This window comes from Protomyctophum parallelum (assembly GCF_964188405.1).
Source record: "Protomyctophum parallelum genome assembly, chromosome: 15".
In the NCBI taxonomy this organism is placed as follows: domain Eukaryota; kingdom Metazoa; phylum Chordata; class Actinopteri; order Myctophiformes; family Myctophidae; genus Protomyctophum; species Protomyctophum parallelum.
The window spans coordinates 17,365,158-17,383,374 of record NC_139710.1 but is presented as its reverse complement, the minus strand read 5'-3'; the positions used below and the strand labels follow the sequence as shown (position 1 = coordinate 17,383,374).

Here is an 18,217-nt window from a genome sequence, read left to right as displayed (position 1 = left end):
GATTTTCAGTGTAATGCACAACTTATGCTCTGTCGCGGGAGGGCGTTGTGCGACTAAAATAACGGATCCACAAGCCCACGACGTGGCGTGGAGGCCACGCGGCGTGAGCTTGTGGATCAGTTATTTTCAGCTTTGCGACGCCATCGTACGATGAGGTATAACTTTGGCTTAATCTGGAGCCTCATCCCGTGCTGAGGAGCCGTATTGATTGGCGGTCTTAACTGAAGCTGCCTCCTGATCATCCCTTCATCTTGTTTCTAAAGGGCATGAGGGAGAGAGAGAGAGAGAGAGAGAGAGAGGGGGAAATGAAGTGAGAGACTGACAGAGTTCACAGAGTGTGTGAAAGAAATCTCGGTATTGCCCTTCAGCAAAAAATCTACTGGACGCACGCACGCACGCGCACACACACACACACACACGTATACTCACACACGTATACTCACATACACTCTCGTTGCTCTGCGCTCTCTCTCCCTCCCTCCCTCCCTCCCTCCCTCTCTCCCTCCCTCTCTCCCTCCCTCCCTCCCTCCCTCCCTCTCTACCTCCCTCCCTCCCTCCCTCCCTCTCTCCCTCCCTCCCTCCCTCCCTCCCTCCCTCCCTCCCTTCCTCTCTGTGCATCAGTGTGTTTTTTTTAGCCCCTCTCTATTCCTCCACCCCCTGTCTCCTCCAACCAAGGGCAGCCAAGGTTTTGTGAGTTTTGGATTTTGCTCAGATCCGTCATTCATTCAGTTTGTTTTAAAAAGTTTCCTGCTTCCTCTCCCTCTCTCTCTCTCTCTCTCTCTCTCTCTCTCTCTCTCCCTCTCTCCCTCTCACTCCCTCATTCTTTACTTCACCAAAACGGGGAGGATCAACATCATCTCAGTTGTGCACAGATAGTAGACAAGAATCAATACTTCTATCTCAATACCCCAACCTAAAATGAAGTCCGTCTTATAATGGGCTCAATACGTTTTCTCTCCATATCATGAGAGAGAGAGAGAGAGAGCGTGTGTGTGTGTGTCTGTGTGTGTGTGTGTGTGTGTGTGTGTGTGTGTGTGTGTGTGTGTGTGTGTGTGTGTGTGTGCACGCGCGCAGGTGTCCATGGTATATTTGTAGCCTGCAGGCCCCTGCGTCCGTCTGTGATGTTTATGATCTCAGTGCTAATGGCAATGTCACTCCTCTATCTCACCTGAACACAGTGTCTCTGCAGATTGAACCCGCCCACACGGGTATCGTGGGGGGGGGGGGGGGGGGGGGGGGATGATCGACTGAGCCATTGATTCATGTCCAAACTGAATTATTAACGGATTGATTCAAGAAAACAAGAGCAGACAGTGCACAATGTTAACAGCTCGTCAGATGCTTCTCCTCCATGGGAGAAGTCCGCTCTCTCTCTTCTTTGACTGAAGTATCGACTTGATGTTTCCTACTACGTGATGATAAACAACAGTAGTGAGGGGTGCTAGCCCCTCTTATGCCCAGCTTTGTGTGTCTGTGTGTACCCCAGAGCGACGATCTGATTGGCTGAGCAATGTGTGTACCCCCATAGCGATGATTTGATTGGCAGAATATGGTTTCAAATGGGAGGTCCTAATAGAGATCAATGTGAGTGTCATTGACATGTTTCAAATGGGAGGTCCTAATGGGGTCTAATAGAGATCAATGTGAGTGTCATTGACATGTTTCAAATGGGAGGTCCTAATGGGGCCTAATAGAGATCAATGTGAGTGTCATTGAAACCCTCTGTTGTAGATGAGCACTAACAATCAAGCTTTTTTTAAGTTTCATAAAGAAGTCTGCCTTGGGTGGTTGCTTTAATAAAATGAACTTGATGACACAAAATAATTCTGTAGTTTAACATTTTCAGAGTAAGCTGTTCCTTCCACTGGCCTAATGTACAGTACACTGCCCAAGGTCATAACAGATAGGAATTTACTTTTTTCTAATAGCTTGTCCTTGCACTTTATTTATTCTAGAGGCCCAATAAAGGGGAAGTGTCTTGTGCATGCAAGGCCAACTTAAACACAATAGCCCTGTTGTCATTTTGCTTATGGAACTCTGCTAGTGTCTGACCCTAGTAAGCCGCTCTGGAATCTGTCCTTACAGCTTCTGGTGGTGCGTGCGTGCATGCGTGCATGCGTGTGCACTACCGTGGCGTGCTGTTCAGCTTTCTGAGAGAAAGCTGTGTTTTGACCATGTAGGGATGTGATGATGGCACAGCCACCAGCTTCATTACAATCTCAACACTCATCCATCACATCACCTCTACTAAATGACTGATTTATATAGCACCTTTATCCAAAGCGGTTTACTACGTCTATTACATTCACACACCGATGGCAGAGGAAATATTGATTGACATTGATGTGGTACCATAGGAGAGGCAACAGGCAAACAATAATCAATCAGTCTAATTGTGTAGACTTATTGTAAATTAATACAGATGTTTAACAATAATTTCTCAAGAGATAAAGATCTACAAGGGTCCATTTGGTTTGTGGGGCGGACATTGGCGTGGTACTGAGCAACCCTTTCTAGATGTGTCCTGTATTAGTGTCTAATTTAATCCAAACGTATCCATGTTCGTTACCTGGTCTGTCGATTCCATTTTCACTCTGCTGGAGACCGTGGAATTGTGCATTGCACCTCTCACTAATGGTTTCTGTCCTGCACGCAGTGTTCATTTAGACAAAGACTATAGCCGGTTAAGACTAGACTCCAACCGTTTAAGATGACTAAATTGGACAAAAACTAAATGGTGTGTTATTCAAAACTTCAAACAGGGTTGAATGGCACATTTTAATATTTGTAGGGTTTCATGCAAGTGCAATCAGGTTTACTGTTAACTAGAAAGTTGCTCTCAGTAGAGTGCAAATCTCCACCAGGAGGCAGGCCCATTTCATAGCAATAGATGCAGTGAAATCATAACCTACAGCCATGAAAGTAGCGTGGCATGTGATTAGCACTTGTACCTCATCTCTATGTCTGCCACCTGTCTCTCAGTCTCGTACACATTCATTGTCTACCTTCCTGCACCTTGCTCTAAGATTTCTGTCATTCAAATCTCTGTAAACATCTTTTTGGTTTTGTTTTTCTTAAATCTTTATCCCACGATTGTGCAACAAATTTTTCACCCAGTGTCAATTATCTAATGTAATCCTGGGTGCTACACTTCCTCTGCCAACCTGGGGGGTGGGGGGGGGCAGCGGACTGACTTCATGTTTCCTTCTATGCATGAGGAGTCCAAGCTACTTCTTTTCACCTGACAGGGGGAGTTTCCCTGGCCGGATGTAGCTTGTGGAAGAAACACCGTAAACACGTTATTCTGACCAATTCCTTTCCCCTCCTTCATGCACCCCGACTGGCCAGGGGGAGGTAGTTTAGAGACCAGGATTACTACCTGTTTTTTGTGAGGGTACCTACCCTAGGGGACACGGGGAGAACATGCAAAATCCACACAGAAAGGCCCTTTCGCCAACGCCGCCTCGGGTATGGGCACTGATGGAGGAGAGAGCACGCCCACAGCGTCCCCAGCGGGAATCGAACCCAGCACCTTCTAGCTGTTAGGCGACAGCACTACCGACTGTGCCACCGTGCCCCTCTGTAATCCTGCTAGATTAGAATAAAGCTTGTATTGATCGAAAACGGGGAAAAGTATAATTATTATACTTTATCCAAGATAAATGCATTTAAAAAATAATCACTTTACATGGAGGCAGAGGGAGGCAGAACTTTTCAATATGTTCTGTTCTGTAACATCATACAAATGCAGAGCATATGACACAGTTTAATCACCCCTATGACTGTAACTTGGCTTATGTTGTAGTCACCCCATGACTTGACTCTCTGTATAGGATGCTTGACAACATCATATGATGAGCATGATTTAACATGTGATGAGAGTGACATCACATGTGATCACGTATGGGGCCAAAAGGAGGGTCACGAACGGGATTTGAACTTGCGCTGCCGTCACACGTACGTGACGTGCTCCTTTTGTCAGCTGTGCCACCAGGGCTGTCATCTACAGTATACTGTACGGGCTGAAGCCGAAGGCTTAATTTGCACCACCTTATTAATATTGAAATGAATTGGCAAAGTAGAAAAAAAGGAAACAAAAGAGCACACGAGCAAGTGAGGAACCACTCGGGTTATGAAGTGCTTACCCCCCCCCCCCCCCCCCCCTCCCTTGCCCCTCGAGATAAGAGAGCTAACACATAAGGAGAAATTGGGGTGGGCCCCGTATACACATTCCCCTAGTTACCTTTGTCACGCATGATGGAGTGTAGGGTTTACAAACCTGGCCTCCAGAATTTCTTTCGTTGACCCTGCTCAGTTGTGTGTGTGTGTGTGTGTGTGTGTGTGTGTGTGTGTGTTGTGTGTGAACGTGAGAGAGACAGTGTTTTTCAGGCTGCCGGTGCTCTGATATTGTGCAGGGATGAGAGAGTGCGTGAGTGGGACCAGACCTTTTAGTTGTCCCAAGCATTGCCTGACCTGGTTTTCAAAAAGCCCATTCAGAACCGTTCACCGCGGAATTCTTTGACACTGCCTTGTTGGCTTCCCCACAGGCGTATCTCGCTTTTTTAGAACTCTAGCTTTTTCCCCTCACTTAATGAGCAGACCATTGCTTAACCTCATGTGCCAACGTATCTGTAATTCATTCCGGGGGCACTTAAATTGGAGCGTCGAAGTTATTGCATCGTTCAGCATAAATTCTCCCCGTCCTCTTTTCTTTATTCTGTAGCATTGAACTCTTCTACTCTGTCATCCCCCCCCCCTCCTCTCTCTCTCTCTTCCCCCAAGGCTTATCAGAGCCAGAGAGCTATCTGCCAGTTGTCCGGTCACTCATTTAGAAACTTTACAACTGGAGCTTTTCCTCTGGGCAGTTTTAAGATGGCCATAAATCTGCCCTGTTTCAAATCCAACCCCGTTTAAGCTGCTTTTTTTACTAAGACCTGATGCACTGCATTCTTCTGCCGGCTAAACGGGGCCTTTTTAAACATTTACCCCGAATGTATTTAGTGGTTGACTGATGGACCTCCTGCATGCGAGCTGACAGGGAACTCAGTGGCAGGGAGATGGTTGTCTGGCTTTATGGGGCCCTGGACGAAGCAATGGCTGCCATGTGGCCAAAGGCTTTAGAGGAGAGCATGATTTATACCTGGTTGTATGACAGTGTCCGGCGCCGAAAGTAGCCCATATACAAGCTCGCAACTCAGTGGCAGGGAGCTGGTTGTCTGGCTTTATGGAGGCCGCGACCGAGCCCGATTTAGAGTTTATTTCATACGGAAAATAATCTACAAACTCACAACGCATTTGTGAGCTTGTAGATCTACCATTTTTGGCAGAAGGGTTGAGAGAAATGAATTAATAAATTAAACAAATCCATTAATGTTTGGGAGGAACCATGCTCAGGTTCATGTGCACTTTAACGATGTGAAGGTTCACACCTTTGCATTACAGCAGTCGATATGCTTTATTTCATTTCCGCTGGGTCGTTTCCTCCAGCAGTGTTCAGCGGGCTTGATATATCCGGATATATACTCTTTCTTCATCCCCTATTGTTTTTTCTCTTTGTTCTCTCTCTCTCTCTCTCTCTCTCTCAATCTATCTCTCTCGCTTTCTCACTTTATTTCATTTCCTGGCGTTGATTGCCAGGAGCACTCCGAGAGCGTTCTCTCCACGCGAGGCCTAATATGATATGCATCTTTGTGTTTGTGTATCTGATTATCGATTTATGACACCCCCCCCCCCCCCCCCCACTCACTCCCCCCCCCCCCCCCCCAACTGCAGTACCTGAACGGCTGCTCAGCATTTGTCATCTTTACGACATGCTTTAGTGCTGCGGTTACCCGCAAAAGGCCCCGACGTTAGCGGTAAATGTATATTTTACACGGTGATGGAGTGCGTTTGCATCACAAGAACAGGGTCTTAAAAAACAGAAAAGAGAGGGGGGGGAAAGCGATGTCCGGTTGTTAAAGTGAGAGCTCTGAGGAGCACAATGAGAGAGAGAGAGAGTTAGCTTTAGAACACCATGCCATGCCACTCACCCCTCATCCCTGATGTGTGGAGCTGATGAGTAGCTGTCAACACACAAACACGCACTCACCCACGCATACATGCACACACACACACACACACTCATGCGCACACACACACATGCGCACTCACTCGGACAGCATGTTAAAACAAGCAATGCTTTTTGTCAAACAGCACGTCAGACATGCATCTCTTTGTCCTTCTCACTCCACTCCCCCCCCCTACTCTCGCTCCTTTCTCTCTCTCTCTCTCTCTCTCTCTCTCTCTCTCTCTCTCTCTCTCTCTCTCTCTCTCTCTCTCTCTCTCTCTCGTAAACACTGACAACAGCGTATTACCCGTCAGGCGGCATTACGCCACCTTCAGATCTACAGGACAGCATCTTTGAAGTTAAAATGAGGGAAAATATCATAAGTACAGGCCTTGCTCCAGATAGCTGTGGCTGCTCTCCCAGATCCTTCCAGAAGATTAGAAGCATCAGTGAGTAGCAATCTGCCCTATCATATGGCTCTCCTACAAACTTGGCAGCCGGTGAGGAGGAGGGCTAGTTCAGCACCGTACACTGGATCAGGGAATGAAAGCCGGTGAGGAGGAGGGCTAGTTCAGCACCGTACATTGGACCAGGGAATGAAAGCCTCGTATCTAGAGCCCTAGATCCCCATGAGTTGTGCCGTCGAAATCACCAGCGCTCCCAGTAGATTTTGATGGCGTGTTCAATGAGCTAAATGTTGCCTAGCAACAAAATACCATTTCAGCCAGTATGTGCAGTTTTGCCTGACAACAATCATTTTTTTTCCCTCTTGCGCTCAGAGAGGTTTCAGCCAGATCCCTGGTTAACAGCTCCCTACCTACAGTGGTGGAAAAATAATTCACATTTTTTACTTAGTAAGTATCAATGCTGCAGTGTAGAAATACTTTAATTTACTTGGGTGAAAGTATTGGTATTGGTGTCAAAATGTACAAACGTGGTTTTGTAATAATAATCCAAATCTACAATGTAACTAGTAACTAAAAAGTAACAGCATTTCCTCTGAGATGTATAGTGCAGCAAAAGTACAAGTAGCTAAAGTAAATTAGAAATACTCCAGTAAAGTAAAAAGCACCTCAAAGTTGTGAGGAACTGGTCAGAACTCAAGTTCAGTACTCGGGTACATGTACTTAGTTACGTTGCACCACTGCCGACCTCGACGCACGTCACGCAAGTCTTTTCACTCCATGCTCTGCCAGTCAGCCAATCAATCGCCATGGCTGCAGCAGCACTGGCTCCGGCCCTCATGTCTTAAAACAGAGCCCAGAACTCCAAATACCATGCAGGTGTGGTGATGTCATGGCGTCTCAGTCAGCCTTCCACGGACCCATGTGAAAGGGCACACACACACACACTCACACACACGGCCCTGCTCTGGAGAGGCACTGTACTGTGCGTGGCTGCCAGCACCGGGAACCCGACAAGGGATGAAGGCTTTTATATGGGAGGCTGCTTCTCTCCGGCTGCCATGAGGCTGGAGGAGAAGAGAAGGGGGGGGGGGGGGGGGCTGCTGGATATGGAATAGTGAATGCCTCTGTTAACACAAGACTTTCACCATGTCACGACTTGTTCCAAGGCTGCCGTCAGCCCGTATCTCATTCCAAAATGCCAATTAACTGAAATTTGTTTATAAAAAACAAGAGAGTGCTGCGTTTTTGCTTTATGGGAGAACACGTTTTCCTAGTAGTAGCCATTTTTTAATTTGTTAGAGGTTTTGATTTGTTTGATAGTACAGTTAGGTTTGTCTTAATCTTAATTGGCTTTCAGTTTAAAAATAATAATATTACAGTTGTAGTCATTACACGGCTACTGTAGGCGAGTTTAGCAGCTTGATGAGGCCTGCGTTTCTCAAGCTCCACCATTACACTACAGTATTAATAACAGCAGAGAAATGGTCATCATTCATGTAGTTGAACATTGGTTGCAGGCCTACTGTTATTTGTTTCTGAGGACCTAGGTGTTTGAACGTGGATGGTCCACAATGAAAACAAGCCTTTGGATTTGTTTTAATACATCCATTCGGTCAATAAAATATGAATTAAATCAATCAATTCATTGATCAATCAAGTCATGCGAGTTCTATCACATGATTTCACTGTCGCAACTCAAGCGTGTCATATTTCCCGCAAACCCGCAATTAGAGAATGATTCAGGGTTTGATTGGGGGACCATTTTGTGTCAGTAGAGCTTTCTCGGCAAGTGAAGCTGGACTAAATTAGCATTAATGAAGGTAATGCCCTCCCATCAGCTTGACAGGTCCATATAAAAAAAAATAGATCTCTTTTAATTGTAATTAAGCTCTGATTAACGAGCTGGGGGAAGCAGTTCATTCTCTTTACAACAATATGATATAATATATTATGAAGGCAATCAAGGGTTTGTCATTTTATTTGCTAATGAGGCTCAGCTATATGTCATAACAAACTTGCCTTCAGTCCATTAGCAGTGGTGAAACCAAGTCCTTTGGGGCATCATCTCCACTACCCTTAAGCTCCAGCTGCAGTTTAGCGCTCAACAGGTTCCATATCGTGATCCAGCAACACACAGTACAGTACAGTACAGTACAGTACAGTACAGTACAGTACAGTACAGTACAGTACAGTACAGTACAGTACAGTACAGTACAGTACAGTACAGTACAGTACACCACTGACAGCACATCCTTCATTGAAAGATGCTAAAATGGAGAACAATCTCAGGGTTGTGTTTAAACCAGTGGAAAGCTACCAATGTGAGGTGGCCATTTTGACCCTGTGCTGAAGTTTAAAGTGGCTCCTTCCCTCCTTATTTTACCACAAGTCTGTCTTCCCTCTCCGGCAACCATTTGAAATGCATTGGAAGAGCTGAGAGAAGAACAGAGAACGTCTTTCGACTATGTCTTAGAGTTTAAGGTCTTTGTCGGTGACTGATCAGAGGAAGAGGAGAGAGATGAAAACCAGCAGGGCTATTGACCCTTTGCTCTTGACTTGAATTATTTTCCTCTCTATTGACTATGTCCTGAAAGAGTGAGTTAATCCGCTGTGTGTGTTGGCATCAGGCAGCCAAACCCCAGCCACTTGTTTTCTTCTGTGGGAATCAAACGGAGAGCTAACCCTCCATTGTTGGCCCTTTTTTTTGTATTATTGGATTCACTTGTATCATGAGTTCACTTTGGAAAATTCCCATATTCCTTCTTTGACCTGAGTGCGGCATTCTTCTGTTAGCCTGTTAACATCTCTCTCTCTCTCTCTCTCTCTCTCTCTCTGACTGTATCTCTGTCTCTGTGTCTCTGTCTCTGTATCTCTGTCTCTGTGTCTCTGTCTCTGTGTCTCTGTCTCTGTATCTCTGTCTCTGTCTCTGTCTCTCTCTCTCTCTCTCTGTGTGCATATCTCTGTCTCTCTGTGTCTCTCTCTCTCTCTCTCTCTCTCTCTCTCTCTCTCTCTCTCTCTCTCTGTGCGGATTCACTTGTATCATGAGTTCACTTTGGAAAGTTCCCATCTTCCTTCTTTGACCTGGCATTCTTCTGTTAGCCTGTTAACATACTCATCTATCTATCTCTGTGTGTGTGTGTGTGTGTGTGTGTGTGTGTGTGTGTGTGTGTGTGTGTGTGTGTGTGTGTGTGTGTGTGTGTGTGTGTGTGTGTGTGTGTGTGTGTGTGTGTGTGTGTGTGTGTGTGTGTGTGTGTGTGTGTGTGTGTGTGTGTGTGTGTGTGTGTTGCGTATCTCTCTCTCTCTCTCTCTCCCATTCTCCACTCACTGACTCTGTCATTATGGTCTCTTTGTCTGCTTATCTATAGATCTATGTCTTTGTTCTGTATGTCTCTCTACTTGAACTGGAATTGATTCCTAAACGGAGAGAGAGAGAGAGGGGAAGGGAGAATTAACACAATGGAAAAAAAGAAAAGCGATTGCTGAAGAGATATACAGATCATAATCTGGGCAAGAGCCGGAGAACTGTCACCATGCTACTTTCTCGTCCAGAATGTGAGGCGTCTTAGGCTGCGAAATTGGGAAAGCTGTGAAACACTTTGTCAGTGTTTTGGCAACAACGGATGAGTGTGTGTTCTACATATGTGCGACTGTTTATACATAATTTCCCCTGGAAAGTGTCACGCTCGCAGGGCGGGCGGGGTTTGGTTCTGGGTGGGTTGCGGTTAACCCCTCGGGGTCTCCTGGGTGACTCTGCCTCTGCTCATTGTCAGACTCTCTGGCTTTTCCCTGTGTTTGGCGCTGCGATGGTCTGACTGGCTGTGAGCCACCACACTCTCCTCTCTCTTTCTGACAACACCAATACCTCATTAGCTCACTGTCATAGCCATGCCCAGGGCTTTGAGGAAATACCCAGGGCCAAAGTTCACTGTCATAGCCATACCCAGGGCTTTGAGGAAATACCCAGGGCCAAAGTTCACTGTCATAGCCATGCCCAGGGCTTTGAGGAAATACCCAGGGCCAAAGTTCACTGTCATAGCCATGCCCAGGGCTTTGAGGAAATACCCAGGGCCAAAGTTCACTGTCATAGCCATACCCAGGGCTTTGAGGAAATACCCAGGGCCAAAGTTCACTGTCACAGCCATACCCAGGGCTTTGAGGAAATACCCAGGGCCAAAGTTCACTGTCATAGCCATGCCCAGGGCTTTGAGGAAATACCCAGGGCCAAAGTTCACTGTCATAGCCATACCCAGGGCTTTGAGGAAATACCCAGGGCCAAAGTTCACTGTCATAGCCATGCCCAGGGCTTTGAGGAAATACCCAGGGCCAAAGTTCACTGTCATAGCCATGCCCAGGGCTTTGAGGAAATACCCAGGGCCAAAGTTCCAGCCTGCATGCCTGGGGAAATTCCATTGGAGAGCAAAAGTTGGGTAACAAGTTTGCATCATTTGTTATTTTAATTGTAGAAATGTGTCTCAGACAGTACATAAACGTAAGAAGAATGTGTTAAACAGTAATATATTTATATAATGTTAATAATATTTATACAATAATACCATATTAATAATTTGGTGTTTGTGCTTTTGCCAAAGAACATATTGTATCCCTGTGGTCAATACATTGGATCTGGTCAGTTTGTAATAACAGCTCAGAGTAATAATGCTAATCTCATCCTACACTTCCTCTCTGGTCAACATCCTGTCCAGTATCTCTGACCTTTCTTAAAGGAGTAGTTCACACACAAAAAAAAGAATTATTTTCCCTCTCTCTCTGTGTGTGTGTGTGTGTGTGTGTGTGTGTGTGTGTGTGTGTGTGTGTGTGTGTGTGTGTGTGTGTGTGTGTGTGTGTGTGTGTGTGTGTGTGTGTGTGTGTGTGTGTGTGTGTGTGTGTGTGTGTGTGTGTGTGTGTGTGTGTGTGTGTGTGTGTGTGTGTGTGTGTGTGTGTGTGTGTGTGTGTGTGCGTGCGTGCATGGCTTCATAGTGCAGACATCTGCACTTGTATTCTCAAAGTAAGTTTGGACAAATCGTAGAAAGTTTATCTGAATCATTTGCTTCATGACACTGTTTTAACACTGACACTGTGTGTGTGTGTGTGTGTGTGTGTGTGCATGCGTGTGTTTGCAGGTGAACGAGGAGACGGTGGAGAGACTGGTGGTCCAGTATCCACACATAGTGTTCAGCACGGTGATGCAAGACTGCAAGAGGACCTTGGAGAGAGCCTACCAAATGGGCTGGAGCCCCAACACATCCAGCGCCTCGTAGCTACTGCTGGAACAGCCTCACTCTCTCACACACACACACACACACACACACACACACACACACACACACACGTCCAAGCATGCTCGTACAGTACATGCACCTGCACATACACCTAGTGTAGGGACACACATACTTAGATTACACAGGCAGAGATGTTTGCATACCTAACAGCTCTGTCAAGTTTACTTCTAACTCTACAAACATGCATGAAGACATGTAGACACACGCACACGCACGCACGCGCGCACGCACACACACACACACACACACTACATCTAAAAACTTTTCATATAGTTGGCCTTTGTTTTTTTGTTCAGTTATTAAGTTTGCATTTCAGGATTTCTCTTATTTTGTCGTCAAGTCATTTGTACACGCACCACCGCAAAGGCAGTCCATGTCCATTTTCTGTTCATCGTCGTCAGCAGGAGAAAGCCGGTCTACACACTTTTTCTCGCATTACATCCTCCACAACTACACTGCTAAAGTGAAGTAGAGTTTGTTCCTGGTCCAAGGAGCCTCTGCACTAGAGGCTGGTCTGTGTTATCTGGTGTGGATGAGCTTTTTAAGAGTACTGGAGCGTTCAACACGTCCTGGAAAGGGGGCTTTGTCCATGGCAGGGGAGTCTCTTGACGGTGTCATCTCATTAACGGAGATCGATCATGGGACCAGCACTGGGAGCAGTAATTGATTGAAGAAAAGCGAAAGAAAAGACACACAAAAAAAGAAAACTTGTCAAACAGTTGTGTTCCCCTCTAGTGCTTCAGATCGTTGGTCTCATGTCTGTCCACTAAGCTGTCCACTAAGCTGTTTCACCTCAAACGACGCCACGTAGTGACGTGATGTCACAAGAGCAGGACCTGGAAAGGCTTCCTCTTCTTCATTCGGAGACGCGGCATGCAGCCGTATGCCCAGAAGTATGTCGGGACGGCATGTGTACCAGACCGCCAGGGTCTTCAGACGCGGTACAGGATTTTGAGAAGTCTCCTGGTGTGTTCCTCCTGGTTTCCCCCTCTCTCCTGGATGCTTCGGCACAGTATTATTGGGTCACGTCATGTTGCTCAGACCCTCGTTGAGCTGGTTGACGTGGATCTGTATGAAGGACAGAGCTGTGTTCTGGCACATGGAATATGCACATTGTCTGCACCACATTGGTGCAGAAGAAAGGGTTCAGTCTGGCTGCAGTCAGACCTGTGGTTCTAGCAGATATATGGCAGGAAAAGAGCATTGTTTCCATTCCAAAAACGTGCATGGTTTCAATTAAGATCTTTACACCTTTCTTTTTTCCTTCTGGCAGAAGACGGCATCTACATATGGTTTCAAGCTGAAACCAACATTTGTGCGGCCTAGAAACAATGCAACTTTTGATGTCATGCGTAATCTTTGGATCAAGGTTAGATTGAAGTGTCACCTTGAGTCGTTACATGCTAGAGCTAAGCAGTGCTTGGAATAAAAGTTGCCTTTGCCTTCAGACCCAGGGTCAGTTTAACAAATGTTGAGTCCTGGCCACTTTGATGATACAAAAAAGACAAAACGTTGCCTTAAGTGGTTTGTGGGTAATTGCCATCGAAACAGCTACTCAAAATGGACCCAGAATTCACCTATGAACATTTTTACAGCTCTGAGTTGATCAGATACAGATCTGAGATCTGATTAACTCTACTACTGTACAATATTTGATTCAAAACATACTTTAATGTATATCTCTATTAGAACCCATTCTTTCTTCTCTGTCAGTAATAGAGAATGTAAGGTTCCATATTGCTTTAACGGAAGCATTTTGATCCTGGCATATTTACTTCTACATTAATAATTGTAAAAAAAAAGAAAGGAAAAAAAAGGTTGGTAGAACAAACCAAATGTGGATGGATTCAAGTTGATGTCCTCTGATATCTGATATATTTCTTTCTGTCAAACATGATGTTGTTTACTATTTAGAGCAGCAATGTAATCAATGGTTTGAATTGTGCATTGGTCGTGAGACAAGTTGGAATTTTCAGTTGGAATTTCTGCAATACCTGCATACTGTAGGCGGATTATGTTAGCCAGATATTGTTTTTTGAGAATATACTTGCAACATTAGCTATGTAGCGATCCATCGAGGGTTGTCATTTTTAGTTATCTAGGATGTATAAAAAAGAAAAAAAGAAAAAAGGACAATGAACATCTGGCCCCAGAGTATAACCACGGCCAGTATAACAAAGTAGGACTGCTGTTCCATAGGGACTAGTGGTGTACATTATGCAAATATCTAAGGTATTTTTCTATGGTGTAAACCAACTCTGGGCTCAGACGCCATGCAAACTTATATCACTCAGACGCAAGCTGTAGTTCTCTGAGCTTAGAGTTGGTCTATAGGACTGTAATCTTTTCCAGTACGTAGAGATTTCAGCTAATTAAAAACACGTTCATTTCACCCTCGTCGGGACTTGTAGTCTTTACCCTTTGAGAGACTTTCTCTCTCATCCTCTCACCCCCTTTTTCTCTTACCCTCTCTGTCTCTCTCTCTCTTTCTGTCTCTCTCTCTCTTTCTGTCTCTCTCTCTCTCTCTCTCTCTCTTTCTGTCTCTCTCTCTCTCTCTTTCTGTCTCTCTTTCTGTCTCTCTTTCTGTCTCTCTCTCTTTCTCTCTTTCTGTCTCTCTCTTTCTGTCTCTCTCTCTCACTCTGTCTCTCTCTCTCTCTCTTTCTGTCTCTCTCTCTCTCTCTCTCTCTCTCTCTCTCTCTCTATCTCTCTCTCTCTCTCTCTCTCTCTCTCTCTCTGTCTCTCTCTCTCTCTCTCTCTCTCTCTCTCTCTCTCTCTCTCTCTCTCTCTCTCTCTCTCTGTCTCTCTGCTCTTTTGTAATCCCCACATGCACTTTCTTCTCTGCTTGATGTTGACACACTTGATCCCTGATTTGTTAAGGCAACCGTAAATGACTGGATTTACATAAAGATGAATAAAACACTAGTACTTAAAGGTTGCTCTGTTCTTTCTCTGTGTGTGTGTGTGTGTGTGGCAAGCCAGTAATATTCTGAATGGCAATTAAATATTATCTTACATCGAAGCAGTGTTGCCCACTATATCAAACTATTTTGTTGTTTTGATCCCCGATACCAATTCCAACCAGGCCGAACAAGGTAGAGATGTCATAATCACACGTAAATACACAGCATAGTAATAGTGCCAGGTGCAAGCCATGGTCAAATGATTCAAGGTAGATGATACCAGGGTGTGTTCTCTTTTCTCTAGCCATGGTCAAATGATTCAAGGTAGATGATACCAGGGTGTGTTCTCTTTTCTCTAGCCATGGTCAAATGATTCAAGGTAGATGATACCAGGGTGTGTTCTCTTTTCTCTAGCGTTCGAAAGGCATCTGAAATGAATAAGGGGGTCAAAGGCCTTGAAGTAATAAAGACATCGTCCACAGGGACCGACACCTAGCTACGCTCTACTCCCCCGAGCTCCCTGACACAAGAATCAACCGGCATTTCCTTTCAGGTAAACTTGTGATTTCAAGGTCAGCATTTTGTCATGATCACATGATCACAGGGGCCTGCACATCTGAGACAAAGCGAGGAGGCATCAGCTTGCTGCGCAGCATGACGGCAAAGGGCTCAAAGAGCAACAAAAAAAAACTGTCAGTCAATATGTCCTCCGTCTTTGACGATATTGTCCCTTTCAAGTGCTTATTTGTCTGTTCAAGGTGTTTGTTTTGTTTCATGTGTGGGCATCAAACACAGACGCTAGCATCAAACGGGATCAGAAGGTTGACTCCCCGAATAGCTTCTTGGCATCTCTGTCCAAACTAGCAAGTGTTTTGAGTCGGCACCAGATACACTTCACTCTTTTCTCTCCCCAAATTGTATTTGGGTACTGTAATTTGTTTTCATGGCCACCACTATTTCCCCTGAGCGTATAGCATATGTTTTGAATAGTTTTCAATGAGAAGGCCTATAATTTGCTAGAAATGGCAGCAGCGTGACAGTGCTGAGCTCTTGGCGTTTTGTTGTCGAAGAAAGTTGAAATATTTTCAACTGTGGACACTTGGATGAGCGTTTTAGAGGAGCACCTTGCCTTCTCATGAATAAATAAAGACCCTGGCGCCTGGCGGGACACATGGCCTAACTTTAGCATTTTTGCCATGACATATTGTGCACTGGTGTTGCTTTGTTTTTACATTGGTCTAATAATAAACACATTAGAAATATTCTTTAGAATCTGCCAATGTCCATTTGCAATTCTTGTAATAAGTATTGTTTTGCGAACACAGTTGTATGCTTTAATTTTAGATGGATGGGGGAACATATTTGTGAGGTAAAATAATTCAGTGCTGAGGGACCCACCTGGACCCCATCTTAATCAAGCCTATCGTTATACTGAGGGACCCACCTTGACCCCATCTTAATCAAGCCTATCGTTAAACTGAAGTGTAGAATCAGTGGCTAATATAACTATAATTAATGAATTAAACTACAAATGAATGCCTAAACTTACATAACTCCATAACAGATCTATTCTATGTGCATTTCATATACATGCAGGGTCTTCAGCCAACATATTGGCTTCCCTCCCCTTCTCCCTCTTGCTCTCCCTTCACTCACTTCCACCCTGCTACCTTAGTTTGTAATTGTCTCCACCAGGCCGAAGGCATGGGGGGAGAGTATGTTTTGCACTCCGTCCGTCCGTGTGTCCGTCCGTGTGTGTGTCCGTGAGCAGCTAATCTCGGCCACCGTTAACCCGGTCGATGCCACATTTTGCACACACACTCCCTGGATGCCAACGATGAACCTCTGCCCCAAACTTTCCAGAACGGCCTGTTATAGCGCCACCAGGAGGCCGCTTTGTGCAAAATAAGTTTTTGCACAGTACACCTACAGATTTTGTCCAAACATCGCGCAAATTGGTACACAGTCTCTCTAGAGCCATTCAACGAAACGGGTCTTTCAGATTTCTCAGACGCCATCCTGATTGGTTAAGATTGGCTTCCAAAGTTCACAGGAGTGCTCAGTTTCAAACAAAATGCTGCAAATCATGAACACATCGCGTGATTTCCGTGAAATTGTGCACGCACATTCCCACTAGGCCGAGGAAGAAATGCCACATGAACAATTTCAACTCAGCCTCAAGGTGGCGCTATAACTGGCCGAAAAGTGGTTTTACCTCTAACTGCACGGATCTGTGGATAACTTTGTATGCCAACTCCCTAGTTTACTTTTGTTGCCCTTTTATCCAACCACCAGATGAAGGCAAGCTGCAATGTCCTACATTCCTATCCTGGTGGAGACCTGTGCCCAGAAGGGCACTTTTTCTAGTTAGTTTTAGTTTGTTGTTTGCGTAAGTGACGTGTGTGTCAGTGTCACACAACTGGGAGTTGATGGGTGATGTCCGTGGCCTAGCCTTTCTGTTGCAATAGTAAAAACCTTTTTTGTTTTCACCTTCAGTGCACAATATATGAAACTAAATATGCATTCTCTTCCCCGTGTGCATTCCAATGGCCTTGACCAGGCCAATGCATCAGCTCGGTTCTCACTACGGTCAGTGAGAGTATGCTGATTCTGGACAGTAACTATATAATTACATTTACTTAACCCATTTTGGGCAGGAACCCCTTTTGGTGTTTTAAACATTGTTATAATTTAGCTATTGAAAAATAGCAGATCTACAAGCATTTTAGGATTCTAGCTCTGCTATTTTCAAAAGATTTTGAAAACTTGAAATATGGGACATTCTGCATAATGAGTACTTTAAATGTACATTTTTATGGCTATACCTTTATTGTGTTAAATTCAAAACTTTTACTTATAACAGACTATATTTCATTATTGATACTTTTACTTAATCAAAAAAATGTGAGTTATTTTTTTCCACCACTGATTCTGGACTGACTTGTGTCTGTGCTCTGCTGTATAAATGAGCTATTCTGCCTCTGTCTCACCTTTCCATTTCTCTGTTACAAATGATGTGGTGTGCTGGATTTTTATGTCAGCCAATTAATGCCTTTGTGAATGTGAGTGTATGCCATCGATTCTCCTGCTGATTGAGGTGGATTCCATGGACGCGCCCACGTACCTCGGACCTCTGCAATATTCATCAAGGTGGAACAAGGTGTTCTTCGCCGGGCTACAACAGTGCCCTTCAGAGGAGTGGAAGAGAGTGTTGGACCAAGCGGAATAGCAATAGAGAGCCGTAATTAAACTTGGTAAATATTCATGTGGTCATTACATTTTTAATGAGGCGCTCTGATAAGAATCGACACTGACCATACAGGACATTTGTCATGTCGGGTTTGGAGGACGTTGGTCCGCAATCCCCAGAAATTAGTCTTCTTTGAGAGCTAATCATAGCTGACATTGAAGAATGTCCTCCGCTAGAAGAAGGCACAGGGTTTCTTTGAAATCCCCCAACAAGAATTCATATGGGCCCATCATAAGCACCTGTCAGCAGCTTCAGAGATGAAACCTCGTCCACGGCTATGCATCTGATCACGCGGTGGCATCACAGGTTGAATACATAAAGGCTGCATCTTATCA

General features: G+C 44.9%; 1 protein-coding gene across 1 annotated transcript in view; it reads left to right on the top strand.

Annotated features, from left to right (window-relative positions):
- fbxl17 (F-box and leucine-rich repeat protein 17) overlaps positions 1 to 14,663 on the top strand; it is a 267,205-nt gene extending 252,542 nt beyond the window's left edge. The window contains exon 11 of the mRNA XM_083784988.1: positions 11,574 to 14,663. Coding sequence (XP_083641114.1) covers positions 11,574 to 11,711 — 138 coding nt within the window. The 3' untranslated portion in view covers positions 11,712 to 14,663. The remainder of the gene's footprint in view (positions 1 to 11,573) is intronic.
- The last annotated feature ends 3,554 nt before the right edge of the window (positions 14,664 to 18,217 follow it).